Source organism: Ixodes scapularis, unplaced genomic scaffold, assembly GCF_016920785.2.
Source record: "Ixodes scapularis isolate PalLabHiFi unplaced genomic scaffold, ASM1692078v2 PGA_scaffold6__148_contigs__length_123643588, whole genome shotgun sequence".
NCBI classification, from domain to species: Eukaryota; Metazoa; Arthropoda; class Arachnida; order Ixodida; family Ixodidae; genus Ixodes; species Ixodes scapularis.
The window spans coordinates 14,383,065-14,406,710 of NW_024609881.1; the positions used below are offsets into that span (position 1 = coordinate 14,383,065).

A 23,646-nucleotide genomic window follows, 5' to 3' on the forward strand; every position below is an offset into this window, starting at 1 on the left:
AGGTTACTGATATAACTCTTCTGCTGCTGGAAAATCATAGCGTCTGCGCAATACACCAAAATAGGAACATGCACAAGCTACAGCACAAAGCGAAATCCTCTTTGGATCGCATTCAATTACTGTTGGCTCTAGGTAGAGTCAGTGGCGTACCGCAGCTCGGAAATTGTATAGCAAAAACTCGCAATGCAGAACCCAGGGACCCCCGGCTCAAAGCTTGTAGCTCTATCCACACCCCTGCTCATTGCACAAGAGAAAGACGCCATGTATGTTCAACAGGAAACTAAACTCTGTCTCACCGTCACTTGGCAAAGAGCAAGTGCTACGGTCCCCTCCATTCAATCAGTGACAGAGGCAAAGCGTAACCCAAGCAGTTGAAGTGGGAAAGGAGGAACTTGGAAGTTGCTTTCTCTCCCCTGAAACTTAACCTCTAACTCAAAATTTTCACAAAAGCGGCTATCTTCTCTTTTTCGCCCATGTCTTTGACAGCACTGCACGCACCTAGTGAGTCAAGTGTCTCTTCCCAACCTGCTGATTGGTTAGCTTAGACTGTAGCCTTTGCCGTTTCCCAATTCAGTTATGATGTAATGGAGTACAGAAAACCTGCGGCAAACAAACGAAGGAAACCCAAGGGAGTTAAAAAAGAAAAAAAAACATGTTTAACACATTCTGACTAATATCATAGCAATGTTGCGGAATCAAGGCTAAAAAGAACAATAAGAGTTTTTTTAAAGTGGTGAAGTTATACCCAGCAAAATATTTTGGTTAAACTATGTTTAGCTACGGAGCAAAATGGCGTGCTTTGGCTCTGTATCTGTATTTCCGCAGAAAGTTGACCCCTCATTGGCATCAGAAAAATTAACGTGCCTCATTATCGTGTCTGACAGCGTAAGAAACGCAGAGTGTATTTTAATATGGTCACGCTTTTAGGTTTGCAATTATTTCTTACCGGAAAAAGTCGAAAGCTCATTGGCGGAGGCGCGAAATTAAGATAGGCAGAACGTACCGCACCCTTTAGAAGAGAAAACAGCGTGATGTACCCAAAAGCCATAAATCTAGCGAACTGAGGTAATAGGGCCTGTGAGGATCATGGACCCAGAGAAGTCAGGATCGGGTGTTTCAGCTCACTGTCTGTGGGGTTACAACAACAAACAGAACTTTGGACTCCACTTATTGTGATACTCGATACAACTGTACTCAGCAGTTCTTTTGCCAGGCCCCATTATACTGCTGCTGTTTGCCATTCGGTGCAGTCAGGCTACAATCAAATTTTATCTACAACCTGGCATGGTAGCTATCGTAGGATACGCTGTGCACATAAACCAGCTTGTTCATAGTCTGGCTATTCAATGCGCAGTGTGCCCTTTGCGCTTTAGAAAAAGGTAGCTCCGAGACATCTCACAGGCACACTGTTTCTCTGAAAGCAGCTCTCCATAACACCTACCTTTCGATTACAAACCCGTGTTGTTCCGTAAGCCTGGTTGTACGTACACTCCACTGGCGCGGTGGGCGATCGGAAAGGCGCTATCACCCACGCTCTGCACGGGTTGCTGCAACAGCCTACGAGGAGGCCGCCGTACGCGCCCGTCGCGACGTTCTCCCCGTCACTGTTCTGCGACAGCACGTAGGAATCGTGGATGCTTCCGGGTCACATGGCACCACATTCAGGTTCCTCGAGCGCGCGTCCACAATCAGCTGCACGTTGATGGAGTGACCGTAGTGCTTGTTCACGAACAGTTCCTCGTGCACGGCGGCCCTTGGATCCGAACGTGGGTGCCGTTGATGACTCCCACGACGCCCGGAAAGCCGCCCATGGCGTAAAACTTCTGCTGCAGTTCGGGGAGTTCCGCTGCTGTTGACCACCCGAAGGAGGAAACGTGGTTTACACCGTCAGTTGAATACTATAGCAGTTTCCATTGCCGACATAGTCCTCAAAAGAACGAAGCTTGCAGCGATATATGATCAATACATGTCATTCGCTACCGTTTTGAAGAGTCTGCTCCCCTTCAAAACTCACTCAAGTATCCACCAGCTGTTTCCACTGACAAGTTGTGAAACTCGTTATTTCAAAACTGTTTTCGTAATGAGAAACTCGCCGTGATACGACCGTGCCACACCAAATACAATAAAAAATAGAGAGAGCTTGGGGAAAGACCACTACACAACGTTTTGAGGACGCAATGACGGCGCTGCATGTTGCTCAGAAGAGCTGAACTGACGAACTGACGAAAACAGAACTGACGAAAACAAAAGTGTCGATTGCTCCAAAATTACTTCGCAGCTGGCCGCGTAATAAATGTAACACATAGTTGAAGAGGAACGTTAGAAATAAGACTGTTTTCTTACCTCCAAGACTCCGGTGATGCGCATGTTGCCATCGCGGCGAAACCGAAACCTCGTCAGAAACGTCGAAGGGGCGAAATCGGTCCTGGAAAACACGGTCCGACCGGTCCGACGGTGCCGCGGAGTGCATTCATGCGGCAAAGATTGTTTGGAGCCGGTGTCTTGTGGCCACGTCCGACATTTTGTTTACTCTGAGACCGCCAGTGAGCCTTCTCCGTGGCTGTCTCACGATATGAGACTAGAATTGAGTCAGAGACTCGGTTTTGGTCTCAAGTCCAGACTAAGTTTCCTTTCGAGCAAGTGGCTAACCACTGAGACTGTCTCAGTTTGGGTCTCCGTTTGGGTCTCAGTTTGGGTCTTAAATCGGCCACCAGCTAATTTGCTAACGGGCTGTCTCACAGCTTGAGACACAAGTTGAGTCAGAGACTCGGTTTCAGTCTCAAGTCAGGACTTAGTTTTGTTTCGAGCAAGTGGCTCACGTTGGCTCAGACGAGTGGCTCAGACTGTCTCAAGTTCTGTCTCAACTCTTTCGAACAAGCGGCCCCAGGAACTTGGATTGATTAGCTCACATTAGAACCACCGCACCGCACAGGGCAGCGCCATATTGGGGATCACGACTGCTTCGCCGCGACTCGGTTCTGAAACGAAGATTGGGAGTTTCGGTGGTCTGGCAACATTCAGTGACTCTAGTGCAAGCCACAGAGAAGAACAGGGCCTGTTTGCAGGAAGCACCAACCGCGGATAAAGTTAGCCGCAGTACCTAGGAGAGGGATTTTGAAATCATGTGACTGGGCAGAACCTCCTAGATAAGTGTACGATGCCTGTCAGCTCCGCTTTGAGAGCGGTACACGTGCCGTGTCCGGGTAAGTGGCGCCATCAAACGACTTTTGTGCTAAACCAAGGTAAGTGTAGCCAGGAGGCGCTGGTGTGGCGCGACCGGGGAACACTTCGTCTGCTAAAACGGAATTTCGGCGCTTTCTCGGGCGCGCACGGAAACAGCGTGCAACGACTCTTAGCAGGTGAGTGACAGAATAAATCTAAATAATGTAATGAACATGAACGCAAATAATCACCGCGAAGCTACTATTTAGTGCTCTCACAAGCCCGGTAATTAGTGGCGCAACTGCATGCGCGACCCCAAAACAGAGCATTCTGGACGTGAAAACGTCCTAATATTCCGTCAAACAATTTTCCAGAGAAGTAGCGTATGCCTCAAATAATTTTATAGCACGCCTGTATAGGAGAACTGCGGAATGCTATATTTTGGTGGTCCAACTGTCATTTTAAAATTCCACATACCAGCTCGGATCTTGAGAAAATATAAAATCTGCAATTCTCTCCCCTTGTCAAAACACCTTATGTCTTATATCGGTTTCATGTCTATGTCTCGCCTGCCTTCATCAGCTGCCAGTAGCACATAAAAAAAGAAATCATTTTCTTGCGCGTCGTACATTACCGAAATTTATACAGCGTACGTGGTCCAGATGTCAGACGAGACGTGGTCCAGATGTCAGACGAGACCTAGATAAAGCTTTAAAAAATCGGATTTGCAAGCTACGACAGTGTAATTGCCCGCACAAGTTCGGGTAGGTAGTGGATGTTATTTCTGATAATAAAAAAGGAAAGACTTGACCCACTCAAAAGTTGCAAGTAAAAACAAGCAAAGTTCTATGGGCCGACATAAGGTGAAGCCTTAATTTTACTCTTAAAGCTAGAAAACAATCTTGTGGGCCACTGGGGCGTTTGATAGACAAAAACGGGGGACGATATCATGGCTGTCCCGTCCACGCTTGTGTTAAATCAAGCACCCCAATGGCGTACAACCACGGTTTCTTTTTTTTCTTTTTTTCGATCGAGATACGTGGGAATTTATTGATTTTACCTTGTAACTTTTGACTGAGGGAAGTATTTTTCTTGATATTGTAAGTAAATAAATTCACCACCTAGCCAAACTTGCGTGATAAATTAGTGTTGTAGCTCGCAAATCCGAATTTTTTGCGATTTATTTAGGTCTCATCTGACACGTAGACCACATATCAGTATGAGGGTTAATCTAGCTTTATTACAGATGTGGTGACATTTCGTATTTTTAGAAGCCTGTTTGGAGCGAAAATAGTACATATAACAGCACAGGTATGTGCTAGGCATCATTTACAAAGTATCTCCATAGGCAGGTCATCATATTGAAATAAATCGGCGTCATTTAGCGCTAGCATACTTGCTAATATATATGACTACAGACACCTATACGTGACGAAAAACAAATTCCTGGGAGATAGTTTAAGGAAGTGGTCCAATAGCTAACACGTTACCATTCTGAAAAATCAACTGAGAAAATGCAGCTTGAGTTTCGAAGCATTTATTCACAAACATTTGTGTACTTCGCAAGTGGTGTTAAATAAACCATTCTAAAACAAAAGAACACTGACACCCCCAAATTGTTTTTTTTTTGTTAGGCGATTTATTATGGTATCAGAGGACTACCGAATCAATATGTTGCTACAGCGTCATGTATATTTTTAATAAAGTAAAAAAAAAAAAAAAAACGCAACTGCTTTAAATTGAAACTGAAACTGGACTGGGGAGTCTAGAAGTTTTTGCGCGACACAAGGGACAATAAGTGAGTAGACACGGACAAGCCCCTCTACTTCCTTCTGTCGCGCAAACACTACTAGACTGCATCAGGAACCAACTAGGCCAACAAGTTTTAATGGACTGGGGAGGAAGAAAAAATATAGAAAGAGGAGAAGAGGTGGCTGTGATACTTCTTTCCCCCAAAAACAACGTATTTGCAGCTTTTTAGAAGCCACAAATAATGGGCAGCATATGTCTTTTCCATTTCTAATATCGTGTGCCTGCCTTCGATCACGTACGACTCTGATCTTTGGTGGTTGTGTATAAACCATAAAAAACGGCACATGGCCGCACAGAAGAGAGTAAGCGCGACTCAAACCGGCCAGTTCTCGATCAGAAAGAAAACAAATTTTGAGCGGCGAATCGTTCTCCGGGTAGTTGGGCTCTCATATGTAATGTACAAATAAAAACCTTGGCAAGCATAAATACACTGTCAGTGTCCCTTTAAACCTGTAATAGGTTCTGCGTTTTCGAATAAAGGCAATAAGAACCAGAAAACACTTGCCGATAAAAAATTTTGTTATTTATAAATTTTGTCAATTCAGATTTGTCGTAAAAACTCGAAATTGTTTAGGTCTGCCAGCTTTAATAAACCTAACAGGCCTTTATATCACCGTGGTTTGCGAGCCAGCTTACGATTCACCTCGTTTTTAGTGTCAATTTCCGATTTTAGGTGTCACAAAATTGCTGTTTAGTCTTTTATAATAAAAATAAGCTAGCCTCCCTACAACCAAAGTCGAATGTTTCACACATGAAAAGGCTCCTTTACTAAATTTGGCAACTGCTGCTTTCTACCTTTCATTCACTTCGGCTAGAAAAGCCACTCTGAATTTTATGTACCACAAACTAAAGCTTCGAAAAACTCTGCATGCATTTTGCTCAGAAATGAAATCCAATACGCAGAACCCCAAATATGTTACAAATAAGCACTGAGCATACTCCTTTTACGACAATGCGCTTAGTTTATCAGTCGAAGTTCACATATGTAAAGAATGTTACACACAGAAGATGACACAGCATTTAATTGCAGATACACAAGTGATCACTATTATATTCAAATAAGGAAGAGAAGAGGATGGTACGGCCCTAATCTGGACGTCCTATTTCAGGCATGACCTGCTGCATACCACATTGTGGTTCAAGCAGACGGAAACCAGGTCAGGAAAGGAACTTCGCACTCCACGAGATACCATCAGACCCGGATGAACGAGCGAGCTGGCTACAAGCAATCAAGAGAGATGACTAACTGCCATCAACCTACTCCATGGTTTGCAGTCGGCACTTTGTGCCATCTGACTATGTTGAGGGCAAACGCCGGGAGCTGAAGAAGGGCGCTATCCCAAACACCTTTTGGAGCATGCCGCCTTCAAATATAACCAAGATGAAGGACGCTATGAGAAGGAAGTGCAGCACTCCATATTCATCAGAAGTTCCCAAGAAGAGGCAATCCCTGGACACAGGCAGTTCGCAAGTGACTGATGCGACATCAAGCTCTACACTGGACACTCCACCGACCTCCTTTCTGTGCAATGAAGGTGCTGAGCGAATCCAAATCATCTGGACATCTACAGGGAGCACATTGGAGCCTCAAAACAGGCAGGCATCAGAAGTGTCAGACAGCAGGCCATGCCAACAGCCAGTGCTGTTCACCCATCAAGGAACAAAGGCAGACGTTCGAAAGATGTCAGCACAAATAACCGTAAAGAAACGTAAATGGACCCGACGAGTCACCACCCTGCGAAACCAAGTGGAGAGACTCAAGAACACTGTTTACAGATACAAAAAAGACTTGGAAAAGTTGCAAAACCTGCGGAAAGAAGATGATGTCACAAATTTTCTTAACATCCGTGAACAAGCAAAGGAAAAGAACATGTCGGCTATGTTTCTAGTCGACCAAGTAAAGAACTACCACAAGAAAAGCCCAAGGTGGACAGAACATACCATCCGTCACTGCATTTTGCTGAGACACATTTCTACAAAGGCCTATGAACACATAAGGTCTGAAGAGCTTTTTAGACTTCCCAGCAGGAACACTCTGCAAAGCTACATTGGAGCTGCCTCAGGTCAAACTGGCTTCAGCGACTTGGCGAAGGCTCGGCTTCAAACAGAACTGCACAACCTGGCAAACACACAATCAAGGACATGCTCTCTCATTATTGATGAAATGCAGATCAAACGGAGCTTGCAGTACAACAAGCAGCAGGATGTCTTTGTGGGCCAAGTGGACCTGGGACCATTGACTGAAAAGACCAAGCAGCCCATCCTGGCAAATTCGCTGCTGTGCTTTCTCATGAATGGGCTCAGCATTCCATACCGGATCCCTGTTGCCTACTTTTTTACCAAAGGGTTAAGAGGGACCGAACTGGCCAAGCTTCTGCTTCATGTCTTGGGCGAGGTGAAGACGTTGGCTTCAAAGTACTCCGTATTGTAACTGACAATCACCGAGTGAATGTCAATGCAATGAAGCAGCTTTGTGGGGGACTCCTTACACACCATATCTTGCACTCAAATGACCCGGAGAGGATTCTGTTCCTTAGCTTTGACTATGTTCAAATCTTGAAGAATATACGGTCCCAATTCCTGGAACGCAACTTTGGAAAGGACAATGAGATCAAGTCCTTCTACCTCAAGAAGTTGTACGAGCTCCAGGGAGAGGCGGCTGTCAAGCCAGCCAGGTTCCTGAGTCGCAAACATCTTTTCCCTAGCAGCATAGAGAAAATGAATGCCAAGAGAGCAGTCCAGCTCTTCTCCCCTGAAGTGACCGCTGTGCTCAAGCACCTCCAGGAACAAGCTGGCCACACGAGTGACCTACTGTATGCGGACGCAGGACCAACCATCTTCTTCATGGACTCTGTGTACCGCTGGTTCATTTTGCATGATACCAGTAACTGCACACAACACATACACCAACGCTACCCAGATGTGCGCCAGTATGATCACCCAGACGACCCTCGTCTGGAATGGCTCGAGTTTTCATTCCCAGCCTATCTCGAGCAGATCAAGAACACGGCAAGCCCATCACAGTTCCTGACGACAGAAACCTACGAAGCACTTCTCTTGACAACATACTCGACAGTTGCATGTGTACAACACCTTCTCACCAAGGAAGAGTTTGGATTTGTATTGACAAGGAAGTTCAGCAGCGACGCCATTGAGTTCGTGTTTGGCTCATTAAGACGATCTCAAGGGTGCAATGACCAGCTTAGCGTTCGAGCTGCAATCTCAGGAATTGCAAAGATCCTGAAAACTGGTCTCATCACAGCTTCCCAGCAGAGCGATGTGTCGCATGCTGCCTCGACCTCATCGGGTATGACTTCAGCAATGCGGTGCATACCACCAACAGTGTCAGCTGCCACGCCATTCCAACTTCCACAGAGCGCAGCGGAAATCTTAGAAAAGCTGTCAGATCCCAATGTACAATACCTGCCAAGCCTCGAGCTGTCGGTGACAGCGCACGTTGGGGGCTACATTGCCCGTGTTGTACAAGAACACTTTTCATGCTTCTTCTGCATACCTCTTCTTACAAAGCCGAAGACAAACAGTGCCCTGCAAGGGATCACAAACCACCTGGACCGGGGAGGCCTTTTGTATCCCTCAGATAAACTCGCCCACCTTCTCAATGCCCTCAGGATGTTTGCAGCGGATGTGTTGTCGCACAACCTCAGGAATTGGCAGCCCCTCGAAACTCTTGTGAAGCTTGCACTGTCAGCAGTGTATGACTCTCCTTTGCTGCTCTGCCCGACGAACAACAAGGCTCATCGCCGTGAACTGATCCATCTTGTCTGCACAAAGTTCTTCAGACCGCTCCTTGTTAACTATGCCTTCTGTCACACAGACCGGTAGGATAGATTTAAGATGTTTGCACAAAAACCTCTATCTCGGAAGTTTCAGAAGGTGAGGTAGACTGCACGCAAAGGTAGATTAGAGCAGTGTTTTTTTTTTCTACCTCGAGTCAAGCGGAACTCTGTTCATATGTATTTTATTTGTCCTTTAAGCCTTGGCATTTAGTGATTTTGTGTCTGTGTTGGTCTTTCTGCGCAAATATATAATATATGTATAAAGATTATATTTGTTTCCAATGAGTTTACTGTGTGCCTTTACTCCCGCTAATAATTCCAGCACCTTCTACAAGTCGGTTTTCTCTTAAATTTGGTCGGATTTCCAGCACTCGTCACTGCAACGTGGCTCGATCACGTTCCACCAGTAACATAGCACAACACTGCAGCAATGTTTTGTGTTGCTAGGGTTTGTTTTAATGCGTTGAAACGCTTCAATTATAAAAAAAGGGAGACAAAATGTTGTTGCAAAACTTCTTTCAGCAGAACTGCTGTCCCTTATTTAGACACAGTTCGATCCTTGCTTATCACTGCTCACGACGTCTTTTTTTTTATTTACATAATTCAACATGCTGAAAATTTAGACACGATGCAATTTTATTATATGGAAAGCCTTGGACCAGCGCGACTGCGTAATATAGAAAGCCGAACTTTCGACCGACGTTTCACTGCCTTGCCTGACCTTAATTTTGCTCTTTTCTGACGTTCGAGCTTGCAAACCCTGCTGGCCGAAATTATTAATACCGCTGCGCTTTTCCTACTTACGCACGGCTAACCCAGATACTGCTCCTCATCCGGGGTTCGAGTCCAATCACAGCGGCTCAAGGGGTTCTCACCTAGTTGCCGCCGTGCACGCCGATATTTGGCAATTTGGCCGCCGAGCACGTCCGGCGAATCTTCTGCTCCCTTCGGGAAGGCCCATGGGCTTCACCGCACAACACAACAGGATGGATGGATGGATGAATACGACTGAGCCCTTTGGATCGCGCGGTAGCTTACGCCACCTAGCCATTTTGTTTTACCATTTAAGCTTAGAATATTTAAATGTGAAATCTATATTCACTCCGCAGTGCAAAGAAAGTGAGGCTATGAATGGTGGCTAATTGGTGCGCCGGAGACGCACGAATTATTGAGTTCGCTTTGCCCTTGCCATCAGTGAATAAAAAAATATCTAGTTTTCTCTCGATTTCTGCTACCATTCACTTAATCTTTGCTTGGTAATCTCTACAGTCTTGAAATCCACTCTCCCTTCGCTGTCTCTAAAACCCAATGACTTTATTAAATCTATGTTGTCTTCGGTAGGCATAGGGTGAAGCCCTTTACAGTAGAGTATCAAGTGCTCAGCCGTCTCGTCCTCCTCTCTACAAGCAGTGCACACTGCTTGTGGAGAGGAGGACCTCTCCCCAGCAACATGTACGCCTAGCTGGCGCCGCCACGCGGGAACCACACGCACTTTTGGCCGGCCGCCTTTGCATTGCCGGAGCCACGAGCTGACGGGCATTGTACACTTATCTAGGAGGCTCTGGACTGGGGCTCGGTAGGGATGCGCGGAAACATGGCGGTGTCCCGGTGTGTGAGCGCCGCTCGCTTTGAAACTAATATGTCGTTGTAGCTGCAATCTCGGGCGCGTTAGTCAGCAACGAATGGTGCAGGAGGCTTTCGCTTTGCCTTCCCTCACTTAACTCGCAAAGCATGAGCAATAACCTCGCCGCATTTTTTAGATAGTATGGATCCTTGCCATTCCTAAGCCTGAATAAACGCGATAATTGGCGTCATGGCAACTTCTTTGGAAAGCAGATCGTCTTGACTCAATCGGCCGGGTATTGATAGCACAAAAAAAAAACAGACGGCGTCCCAATACACCTTTTTTCTAAATTATCCAAGCATCGAGATCACTGGAAGTGTAATTCTACGGCCCGTGCGCGCTGGCCTTCCTCTTATAAAAGATTCGAAGTAAATAATCATAATAAGGCTTTAAAGAACGCGCGTGCAAGGTAAACTTTGTTTTAGATTTTTTGCCACGAGCGCTTTTTGCTTTAGAACAATTACTACTGCAGACGCCAGCACGTGCAAGACAATATACTTCCGAAAGACGTTGCCATGCCAACAATTATTGAGTTCAATGGCCAGAATCGAAAGACTACCTAAAAATGCGGTGAGGTCTGTTTCGCGGGGAAGGAGCGACCAGCCACACCGGAGTCCGGCACCCGTTTTTTATTATCACTTCTCTCGAACTGAAGATAACCCCGAGCATGCGCACTAGCATGGAAGGAAGTACGCGTCGCCGCGGGGCACGCGAGTGAAAACTGTCGTGTCATCACTACATCCCCCCTCCTAAATTTTACAAGTCCAGACGTACCGGTCGCCTAACTTGGCGGCCCGACCGAGTCACTCTTATCGGCGTATTGTCCGACGTCGACGTGTCCGTCGACGATGATTTTGAAGAGGAGTTCGTCAAGTTCGTCGGCGCTGCTGTTGGTGCAGGCTCAACTGCGGTCGGCTGTTGTTGGCTTCCTGCACCCGGACTTGCTCTTGCCGTTAAGATTGCCGGCCTGGCTGGAGCCGTAGTAGCATTGGTCGAACCGCTGGGATCCGGAGCGTCGAAGCCCGCCGGAGACGCATCGAATGGTACCAGGTGCCGGCGGTTGCGTTGCAGGACTCCTGTCCCGGTCTCGCCTACATAGGAGCGCGGCCGCTTCGCTGGACTGAGGACTGTTGCTCGGCACCGCACGTCTTGTACCCACACGTCGTCTCTTACGGACAGCAGGCGAAGTTGGCGGGCGGCGTGACGGCGATTGAAGTCCTTTCGCTGGCGTCTTCGGGCCTTTCTGCCTTTCCTTTTGAAGTCCCGACGTGATGACCACCCCGGCTGCAACGTCTCTGGCATCTTCGGTATCTTTGTGTGCAACCGTCGGCCCATTAGCGGTTGGGACGTGCTGTAACCGGTCACTCCAGGGGTGTCTCGATACACCAGGAGGGCCATGTGCGGGTCCCTTGACTTGTAGAACAGCTCTTTCATGGTCCGCAGCATACGCTCCGCTCTGGAAACCGTAGCTCTGGGCGAACTCAGCGAACTCGCTCGAAGAGAACTGCGGTCTATTGTCCGATACCAGCACGTCGAGAATCCCAAACCGGGCGAATGAGCTCTTGACTGCTGCGACGACGGACGTTGAACGTCGTCGACGTAAAGCTGATGACCTCTGGGAAGCGGGAATAATAGTCCACGACGAGCACGTAGTGCCTCCCCTCGAGCTCGAACAAATTCACACCGACTCTTTGCTACGGACGACTGGGAGTCCGTGTGCTGATGAGTGGCTCGGAGCGTTGTACTCTTGCTTGGGCGCACCGCTTGCAGGCTGTCACAAGTTCCTCTATTTCGCTGTTTAGAGCAGGCCACCAAACTGCTTCCCTTGCCCTTGCCTTGCAGCGTCCAATGCCCTTATGGCCTTCATGTATCAGCTGCAGTATGTCGTGTCGCAGCGAGCGCGGAATAAAGATGCGGCGGTCTTTTAGTAATAAGCCATTGCACACGGTGACGTTCCCACGTTCCTTCCAGTACTCTCGTAGATGCACAGGAGCTCTGGACACATGTTCTGGCCACCCCTTTTCGCAGAAGCGTTGCAAGCCCGAGCGGATGCCGTCTTCCGCTTGGTGCTTTCGTAGGGCTTCCAGGCGGGATGACACGAAATCAGTGGCTACTGAAACCACTTCGCCGACGAAGGGTTCTATGGAGTCCAACGCACGTTGGCAGTGCTGATCCAGTTCCTGCACCGGCGCCCTTGAGAGGGTGTCCGCCGTAGCTACAAGTTTGCCTGGGACATAAGGAACGGCGAACTGGTAGCGTATGAGGCGGATGCGTAGTCGCTGAATTCGATTTAGCATCAGATCCAACTCCGCAGATCCCAAGAGCGTGACGAGAGGGCGGTGATCTGTTTCGACTTGGAAGTCGATGCCTCTCAAAAACTGATCGAGGCGCTCGACCGCCCACGTTACGGTCAGGGCTTCTTTTTCGGTTTGGCTGTAGCGAGGTTCGGTGCTTGTGAGAGCCCTTGATAAATAGGCCACTGCCCCTCTCTTGCCGGAGGGCTGATCTTGAAGCATGACGGCCCCGAGTCCGTGAGAGCTTGCATCAGCTGAAACTACAGTTGGGTAGGACGGGTCGTACTAGGCCAAGCAGATATGAGAGCTCAGCATGCTCTTTAGCTTCTCAAAGGGAGCTTGCTGGCTTGGTCCCCAGTACCACGAGTTGCGCTGTTGCAGCGGTTCTCTGATTGGCGCCGTGACGTCCGAGAGGTGTGGGATGAAGCGCCCCTCGTGGTTCGCCATTCCTAGCAGTCTTCGTACACCGCTAACGTTCGAGGGCATCGGCAACTTCTGCAGGGCCTCAATATTTCCGGGGTTCAGGCTAATTCCTCTCGCGCTGACCAACACTCCGAGAAACTTGACTTCTGAGGCAGCGAAGCTGCACTTCTTGTTCAGTTTGACGTCTGCCTCGTCGAGCCTTTGGAGCACTTTCTGGAGTCGACGATCGTGCTCTCCCTTTGATGCGCCGAAGACGAGAATGTTGTCGATCATGCTTACAACTCCTTCCAGTCCCTCTAAAATGCGACGCAACTGACGCTCGAAGTACTCTGGCGCTGAACAGATGACAAAAGCCAGCCTGCGGAAACAGAACCTTCCCATCGGTTTTATGAACGTCGTCAGCTCCTGACTTTCTTCAGAAAGCCTCACTTGGTGGAAGCTTGCAGTGTCGTCCAGCTTCGAGAAAACCTTTGATTGCCCGAGACGTCCGATGATGTTCTCAACCGAAGGTAAAATGTGACGTTCCCTCAGTAGGACTTCGTTGAGGCGCGTGAGGTCTACGCAGATGCGGTAGCCTCCTCGTGTCTTTGGAACGACGACCATGCCCGCGCACCAGTCTGTGGGGCGCTCAACCTTGCGGATAACTCCTTTAGACACTAGCTTCTGGACCTTCCCACGAACGACGTCGTGCAGCGGGATTGGGACCCTCCTCAAAACGCTTAGAGCGAATGGCTTGGCGCCAGGTCGGAGACGGATGACGTACTCCTCCTTTAGCTCCCCCAGACCGTCGAAAAGCCTGTCTCTCCGCAGCACCGCTGGTGTCGCCACATTGTCGACAAACTGAACGACTCCCAGCGCTTGTATTGCTAGGAAGCCGAGAAGAGGGGGAGTGTTGTGATGTCATGACGTAAATGTCCTGCACGGTCGACTTGTCCCGCCATTGCAGCTTTGCGGGGAACGTGCCCAGTACTTTCAGGGGGTGCTTTCCGGGGCCCGTGAGCTCACATTCTGGTGCATGGAGCTTTTTCGGTGCTCCAGGTAATGAACTCGACACCACGGTCACCTCCACTCCAGAGTCCACATTGAAGTTCATGTTGTGTCCGTTGACGCCCACGGTTGCGAACTTGGCTCTGGTACGGGCGCCTGCCACAACTGTGTGCAGCTCGACAGAGCCCATGGCTTTTTTTCTCACAGACGGTTTCGAAGTGTCCAACTTTCTTGCGCCACCTGCATCTTGCCTCTTTTGCAGGACAGTCGGAGCGGGGGTGAGGCGCCCTGCCGGAGAACCTGCAGCGTCCATTGCTTGAGCAACGCTCGTAAATCCTCGCTGAGCCTTCCCCCGCCAAGTCGGAACGCCGGGTTACTTTTCCTGCTGCTTTTACAAGTGTAACTCGTTGCCACACTTGTCAAAGTCCTAACCAAGACTGACAGTATGGCAACGAGTATGACAAATATAAATAAATAAATACTGGTGAAATTGGTTTAAATAATTCGGGCTTTTATTTCTACCCGGCATGAATTACGTGTGGGAAAAAATTTTAACGCAAGTACATTTGTTAAAAAAAAACATAATTGCAAATGGGGCCTTATTATTTAAATACTAATTTGAGCATTACACATACCAAATGCAGCGTGCATAAAGACCCAAGAAATATAAAATTCACTGTGAACGTTTTTTTTTATTTTCCTATATGTTCCATTGGCATAATTTAAGAAGCGAAAAAGGAAGGAGTAGAGGGAACGCCCACACAATATTTCGACCCGTTTCAATTACAAATAGGCTCGAATTATACCAAAAATAATTTATAAATTTTCATGAGAGCTGCCCGAAGTGTTCTGTGTAAGCAGAACAAATGACCTTTTGAATACAAACATAGCATACGATCAAATCGTCAAGTGGTGAAAGGCGTCGCATGTCTTCTCCATCCGCATTGTCCTGTAGATTGTAAACAGCGTGAGCACGAAAACATGTCAAACATATGACAGGCTTAAGCAGAGCTAGTTGCTTTATACTCTGGATAAGGTCAGCTGAACTAGAATATAGACACGAAGAAAAGTCCGTTGTAAGTAAAGAGGTGAGTGTGGTCTTTTCTTTATGTTTATGTTTATTCTGGTTCAGCTGCCCTTATCTCAAAGACATATGACGTTTGACGCTCATCCATTCCTCATTCTTCTGCCATCCATGATGACAGAAGAATGATAGTGGACTTGTCATGCAAAATGTAATAAAGGAGAAGCATATAACGCTTCACAAAAAATGTACACATACAGTTCCAGCCCATAACGAGTCAAGACCAAAATAATGAGTACCGCTCTGTTTTTTCTTGTCCTTACGACTTTCGGCCATGCACTCCATTGCAAGCAGCGTGAGTACAACGCGTAGCCTATATAATGTTTAAATGCTTAGTTTTGCAATTTGTCCAGCCTTCCTATTGTGGGAACTTCGGACACGACTAGTGGTTGCTACGCATGTTTCTTTCATTACAGTCAATTGCCAACTTTATTCTGTGCCCATTATTATTTCAAAAAGCAACATCAGAATCGTTAGGGTACCTTTCGAAATCCTCGTAGGAACCTGAAATCAAAGTATTTATTTTGTTTAAGGCAAGCTATTATTTCTATTTAGAAATTATTGAACGTTAAATTATTAAATCGCAAAAACAAAACGGAAGAGGAGATGGCTTAATTCGCTCACTACTTTCGAGACTCCACGACGCGCAGCAACTTGATCGGTGTCCCTTGAGTGGCTTTCTGCCCTCTGTCCCCATCGTCCATGCTGGACACGACCGCGTCGTCCGACAGCGTGCAATACCCTAAGCCTCGTCGGCCCGAGAATGCGGTAAGCCACGTATTACCGCATTCGCGTCTCTGTCAACGTTTTTCCTCGCAAACATTTAGTTCCCAGTACATTTACGCCTAGTTAATGAATTTTCTATCAAGCAAAGTAGGTTTTTTTGGCACATTCTTTTAAAAATTAGATCGTGAAAAGAATCTAGTTCACGTAGAAAGCGGATCAACAAATTGTTTCGCCAACGGGGAATAAAACAATTTAAAGCAAAAATATGGTAGAAAATACATGCGTTAGTTTACAAGGAAGTGTCTTCGTTATCTATTGACTATCCTAAGGCAATTGCTGAGGTAGATTATTAAGGATTGAACACACATTTATCGAGCCACGATGCTGTCTGCTTTACACACCGATTATAATTCACGCGTGCGCAACGACCTGAGATCATTTCCGCCTTCTCTCGGCCACAGCGGTAAGCTTCCGAATGTAGTCAGGTTATTTCCATTACCAAAATATGTTAGTGAAAACAACATCAGCCTTTTCGGGTTCTAATGATCTATCTAGCTATCCTAATGGTCTCATCCGGGCAACTTCAAAACGTTCTGATTGTTTGTCAGTCATCTGAAGAAACGTTTTGACGACCTCTGACTATTAACAGAGGTTTTTAATGGTACATCAGCCACCATCAGAAAATTATGATTGTCTATCAGACACCGTCAAGTAAGCCTTTCAGACAATCAAAGAAGTCTGATGGACCATCAAAAGGGTCTGTTTGGCCATCAGATAAGGTCTGTTGGACCATAAAGCAGGTGTGATGGTTCGTCAAGAAGATGTGATGGCCCGCCAAGAACATGTGATGGTCCATCAAAAAGCCTGATGGGCCATCAGAAAGGTCTGATGGGCCATCAAGAAAGTTTACGAACCATTTTTTGGAGAATTTTCTGATGGTCGTTTCGATCGAGATAGACTCCGATGAAGAAAACGACCATTACCTAAAAATTGGCATGGATATATTTGGGACGTTCACGACGAAACACCACGGCCGCAACTACAACGCTCGAAAAGCAGTACACTAAAAAGCGAGTTTCAGAATCCGGACCCACGTTTGCCCCTACATATCACCATGACTTGGCAAACGTCGAAGAACAACCCCAGTGTGCCCATCTGCGCGTCATTGAGAGCCACGCAGTAACTTTTGGTCCAAAGCGCTCTCGTCTGACAAAGAGCGGTCACGTCTTTCGCTCCATCCCTCTGATTCGCTAGAAGCGCCCATTGAGCTCGCTCACAGCTTCATGAAGACGCAAAAGAAGGTGAGGCACCATAACAGAAGACGAGGTAAAAGGGAAATGGAAAATGCAGCCCATCTGAATCAGCCGTTTTGTATACACCAACTCAACGCCGGCGCTGTGGTGGCAGGTCGAGCGCACTTCCGGTCTAGAACTGTGGGCGGAAGTCACCATGCGAGACGTGCATTATTGCGTTGTTTTGAAAAAAAAAAAAACTAGACAAAACCCTGCATTCTCGTCAAAACGCCGCGACTGGGGCTGACCAAAAGAATCGATAAAGGTTTGGGGGTCAGTTTTTTATGTGCTCGGTTACTCTGTAAACGTGGATATGTGCCATGAGAAGGAAAAATCATTCGCCGTCGGCGGGAAGACCTTTGGGTTGAATTCGCAAACACGTCTGGTCATCAAATGTATTTGTTTTGTAACTACGTGAACGTGGGAAAACCATCAAGTTGTGCGAATTCCCTGCGGACTAGGTTCAGTGCGTCTTCAGATTCCAACGGCGAGCTGTTCGTTCGAATTGTCGTCTGCTCTTTCAAGCGTTTCTGCTTGTCGTTGGCTCCTTTAGACGACACCGGTCCGTCGACCAAACGTTGTTCCGGTAATTGCAATAAGAAGTAAGGCCAGGCCACGCAAGTCTTTTAAGTTTGAAAGTTGGCTGATGTAAGCAGACTCGGTGTAAACAGTAGTCATAACGCGAAGTTCATTATTGTTACCAGTGGTCAGCATCGATTTGTTACCGATTCTGCTTGCGATTTTCAGTATCGATGTCAACCATCTCATTACGGATCAACGGTTTGCAGCCCTAGCGACGTCGCGACTCAAAATTGCGAGCGGAATCTCATCATGTTAATCAGGCTTTACCGTCCATTTTGTGGCGTCCACACGGAAGGAATCGCCGCATGTCACACTGTTCACGCGAAGTTTTGTTGTGTAACCAGCCTCGGCAATTTCGCCGAGGCCGCATAAGTAGTAGACATTGCAAGGAAGCCGTAGAACCAATAATTGAAACGGGAAAAGAGCACGGGGACTCACACCGACGCCGACAACATTGCATTTCAATGGTTTGTTTATGATCGACGTCAAGCTTCTTGCCCAAACTTCATTGCGCATGCGCGGCGCCGGTGGTGTCCGTCAGGGGCGCTCCTGTTTGTTTGTGAACATGAGTTGGTGTATATGCCTCCTACAATGTCTAGTGAGCGCCGCGAAAAGGGACTTGTCAGGACATGTTTTGGGTATTACAAAATTGAGAGTCTCGAACTGCCACAGATGTAGAGACGGGAGCCTGCTTTGGTGCGTAAAGCAAGCTCAAAAGAAAAATACATAAAAAAGATTATCGCCGACGAAGCACGGATCAAAGCTAAATGAACCACACAGCTTCGTTTGCGAGCGTTTGAGTGTGTTCGACTCCGTTGCAACTGCGAGAAACAAGGCGCCAAGCTCTTTCCTTGGATTCCACGCTTCATACGAAGCACAGATATGCAGGTGAGTGGCTCTCATTTCTCGACGCAACGCAGTTCAACGCCCTGACGATGAGAGCATAAGACAAGAAACGCCGTTTCACGCGTTCCAAAGAAAAAAACGGGGAAAAACAGCGTCGGGACGCTTGGTATTTTGACGTCACCATGCAGAGATAAGAATCGGATATCCTAGCGGGGGTGGCGTGAACCTAGCACTTTCGAATGTCTTGCGGCATTGTTTGTTCAGAACTACGCAAAAAAAACTAAATCTTAACAAAGCTGCTATAAGTAGAGTGAGGCCGAGTAAGCTAAGCTGGTGCTACCGAAAATGAGGACTCCACAGTTAACTCAAAGCTTCGGCGCAGGAGGCCTTCATCGTGCTAAAAGTAAGTAGATGGAGTTTTGCTTAATCTCTTTGTTTTCATTTTTTCAACGTCGGATTTGACGCTCAAGAAATAGAAATCTGTCGCCGGCATAGCCGATTTACAAAGGACTCTCTGAACACCCAACAGAAAAGGGCGTCGAGTACGGTATGTCAGGATGGCGTCGATGGCGACCCATCCGATTCTTTACAGACATCGGCTACATCGAAATGGTACCGGCACAATCTTTAGAATTAAAGTCAATATCGACACAATACTGTGTGCTGCCTGGGAAGTATTTTTGTATGTCTGCATTAATCTTCCCGTGCGTAGACGATTCTTAAAATAAAAGTTTAACTAAACTTGATGCACGCGAGACACGCAATTTTCGGCTCGTGTCGGACGGAAAGTTTGATCGGTGTTGTAGAAACTATTCTCTGGCACTCTCTAATATATGCGACATTGTGTGTCGATCAATCATAGCGGTGTTTGTACCGCCTCACATCATCGATGGTTTTACAACACATTAAGCGTAAGCGGCTATGGAATCAAGGTTGTATTGAACTGCACCGCAATCACGCCCCTTTCACACCTTGTGAATGAAGGGCGTGAAATTCACCAATACACCCCATTTACACCATTTCATTACACCATCACTACAAGTGGGGCGTAAAAATGGCGTATAAGTGGAAATCATCATCGCGCCCTTTTTACGCCCAGCGACATTCATGAATCGTGAAAACAGGATGTAAGAATGGTGTTTTTCCTAACTTACACCCTCTTGCACTCGTTTTAAACAAATAATGGTGTTGCAACGTTTAGCGCGTGGATTTTATTTACGTTTTACTCTGTGAGGAAGTACCACTATGCGGGGAAGACAACCTGGGCGGCATGAGTCCAATGGTTTGCCCGTCGAGTCCACTCTGCGGTGAGGCGGACCCGGTCGAGTGCGCCGGCCAGGTGTGTTGGGCTCGGTCTCCCCGCACAAATGGCAGAGAAGGCGCTGCTCCGTATCAAATTTGATGGCCGGCGGCGGGTGCCGAATTTCGCCGATCCGTTTGCCCCGTGGTCCTTGTGTGCACTCCCTGTGTCGTTTCTGCTTCTTTCCTCTCCCTTAGCGCATTTTATTTATCTCCCTGGAACGGCTCTTGGACGGCCCCGACAGGGGAGTCACATTCTGGCCTCTCTAACCAGCGGTGGTGGGAGGCGTACCCGACTGGTCTCCCGTTCAGAGCGACGCCCGTCCAGGTAGCCAGAGAGAATCCTCCTTACTGGCTCCGCGAAGCCTCGGAGGTATTCCGGCTGGTATTCCGGGTAGCGGGTAGAGATACACCTGCGCCACTGGAGGTCTTCGATCTGCGCTGTCTCTTCCGACAGGACAAAGTAGGGAAAACCATGGTTCTGAGAGGAAAGTGAATACCAAAAGTGGGCGGACGCGCATACACTTTTCATTTCCTTCGTGAAAACAAAAGGCATACGTCTGGGAAGGTGAAGTCGTCTTCCGCGATCCGAGCTCTCATCCCCAGACATTTGTGCTATCGTAAACTTGCGGCATCTCTAAGTGGGTTACGTCAGCACTCCTATGGAAGCCTATGTATTTAATATACAAATACGACCCTAAAACCGAAACGTTTCATTTTGAACAATCTGCCATGCCACTACTCCCTCTTATTATACACCGCTATTCTTGTGCCAACATTACACGATGATGACGTGTAAACTGCAGGTTCCTCAGGCGAATAAACTTTTTGATGCATTAGCACTACGGATAGGATTCGAGTTATTCAGAATGCAGTTTACTCTTCTGTATAAAAAAAGTCGTTATGATTTTATGAATTGATTAGAATCCCTCCCCAATGTTATGGTAAATTTTGTAGTGTCTAAGATGTGTATTACATCTGTACAAAAATATTTCGGAGTCCCCTCACGCAAAATTGTGACAAACAGCGAAGTTCAACCGAGTACAATTTAAATATACAACGAAGTATTAGATTTGCCATACAACTGCAGTAAACGAAAATGGCTCATGTGCTGGACGCATTTTTTTTCTCAAAATTATTTTCTTCGGTTTTGAGACCAATTTGTCAAATGAGGTTGATTCATTCTCCTTTACACATTTACGATCACTTCCAGCATTGTGCAAGTGGCATCAATTAGCTGGGAAACAAAACGAGCTGTTTTAATTTACGATAGTCGAAAAGTATAAAATTAAGTTTTCAAAGGATTCTGCCTAATTATTAAAGTGATGTGATTATAAAAAAAAGTGATTTTTATTGTAAGGAGTGGAAATACTACAGTATGTACCTAATTTATGGGAGCGAATGTTCTCGTGAACAATGTCCGAATTCACATGCGACACGTAATGGTTTTCCACGTACTAAATCTGTACCTTAAATTAATTTTCCCAATCACCCCAAAACAGATATGGTAAATAAAAAAAACAAACATCGGGACAAAGGAGTATTGAAATATCCGACTTGATACAACATTCACGAAAAGAACAGATGCCTTTTTTGAGTTGAGAACTCGGTCGATCTCAGATTGTCCCCGGATTAAGGCATCAGTTCTCAAATTTAAAAAAAAAGATGAACAAGCTTCTGAAAATATTAGAATAATGACTACTTCAATACAAGTTATCTCTGAGATGGCTCATATTACAGGATTTACCGTAGCAGCAGGTTTTAGTCGAGGGCCCTAATCATTCTTCTTTTACCAGTTATAAGCTCTCGGTCGATTTTGAAACGTTCCTGGATGAGGCGTGCGTGCCAGAGTTAAACAATGAAATATGTGTGTATACAGCCAAACCACCCCCAATTTTGTCCCTTTCGTGAGTTCCCAAAAGGGACAGGTTTTTTAAGTATTTCTCATTCTGCCAGGACGTGCTGGAAGGATTTATAATATTATTTTCCGCCTTTACTTGGGAAGTAGACACTCCGGAAAAAATTTCCCTTTCGAGGCGCGTGTGCCCAATTATTGAAAGGTGAACGAACGCCTAAAAACGACAGAACCATCCCCACTTTGAGACAGCATTTCCCAAGAAGGACTAATTTGAAGTATTTCACATAGTACCGGGAGCGGCTAAATGGCGCTATATTTTATATTCAGTCTTCAATCAGGTACTGCTTTGTCCGCAAAAAGTTCCCTGGTGAGGCGCGTGTGTCCAAATATTATAAGGTGCACGAATTCATAAAGACGACCGAACCATTCTCACTTCGAGACAGGATTTCCCAAAAAGGGCTAATTTAAAGTATTTCACATAGTACTGGGATGGGATAAAGGGCTGTATATTTTATATTCAGTCTTCAGTCAGTTGTTGAAATACACTTGTAGCTCAGTTTGAGACCTGTATGTTTTTTCTGTTACTCCTGCTCTTCTAAAAAAAAAACAGTCTCATGGTAAACGACGATTTGGTTGACTTCCGCCAGCTAGCCTGTACTTTGACTCTTTTCAGTCAGGTACTGCTTTGTCCGCAAAACGTTCCCTGGCGAGGCGCGTGTGTTTAAATATTAAAAGGTGCACGAATTCATAAAGACGACCGAACCATCCCCACTTTGAGACAGGATTTCCCAAAAAGGGCTAATTTGAAGTATTTCACATAGCATTGGGATGGGCTAAAGGGCTGTATATTTTATATTCAGTCTTCAGTTAGGTACTGCTTTGTCCGCAAAAAGTTCCCTGGCGAGGCGCGTGTGTCCAAATATTAAAAGGTGCACGAATTCATAAAGACGACCGAACCATCCTCACTTTGAGACAGGATTTCCCAAAAAGGGCTAATTTGAAGTATTTCACATGGAACCGAGATGGGCTAAAGGGCTGTATATTTTATATACAGTCTTCAGTCAGTTGTTGAAATACACTTGTAGCTGAGTTTGAGACCTGTCTGTTTTTTCTGTTACTCCTGCTCTTCTAAAAAACACAGTCTCAGGGTAAACGACGATTTGGTTGACTTCCACCAGCTAGCCTCTACTTTGACACTTTTCAGTCAGGTACTGCTTTGTCCGCAAAAAGTTCCCTGGCGAGGCGCGTGTGTTTAAATATTAAAAGGTGCACGAATTCATAAAGACGACCGCACCATCCCCACTTTGAGACAGGATTTCCCAAAAAGGGCTAATTTGAAGTATTTCACATAGCACTGGGATGGGCTAAAGGGCTGTATATTTTATATTCAGTCTTCAGTCAGGTACTGCTTTGTTAGCAAAAAGTTTCCTGGCGAGGCGCGTGTGTTTAAATATTAAAAGGTGCACGAATTCATAAAGACGACCGAACCATCCCCACTTTGAGACAGGATTTCCCAAAAAGGGCTAATTTGAAGTATTTCACATTGTACCGGGATGGGCTAAAGGGCTTTATATTTTATATTCAGTCTTCAGTTAGGTACTGCTTTGTCCGCAAAAAGTTCCCTGGCGAGGCGCGTGTGTTTAAATATTAAAAGGTGCAGAAATTCATAAAGACGACAGAACCATCCCCACTTTGAGACAGGATTTCCCCAAAAGGACTAATTTAAAGTATTTCACATAGTACCGGGATGGGCTAAAGGGCTGTATATTTTATATTCAGTCTTCAGTCACGTACTGGTTTGTCCTCAAAAAGTTCCCTGGTGAGACGCGTGTGTTTAAATATTAAAAGGTGCACGAATTC

At 46.5% G+C, this 23,646-nt stretch overlaps 2 protein-coding genes across 2 annotated transcripts; both read left to right on the top strand.

The window, feature by feature from the left end:
- The first annotated feature begins 6,655 nt into the window (after positions 1-6,655).
- Positions 6,656-7,405, top strand: LOC120844183. The gene has a single exon (XM_040215830.1). The coding sequence runs from the start codon at positions 6,656-6,658 to the stop codon at positions 7,403-7,405; it is 750 nt and encodes a 249-aa protein (XP_040071764.1).
- Positions 7,406-7,434: 29 nt separating this feature from the next.
- LOC120844184 lies at positions 7,435-8,817 on the top strand. Its single transcript, XM_040215831.1, has one exon. It carries the CDS (start codon positions 7,435-7,437, stop codon positions 8,815-8,817), a length of 1,383 nt encoding a protein of 460 aa, XP_040071765.1.
- Positions 8,818-23,646: the final 14,829 nt, after the last annotated feature.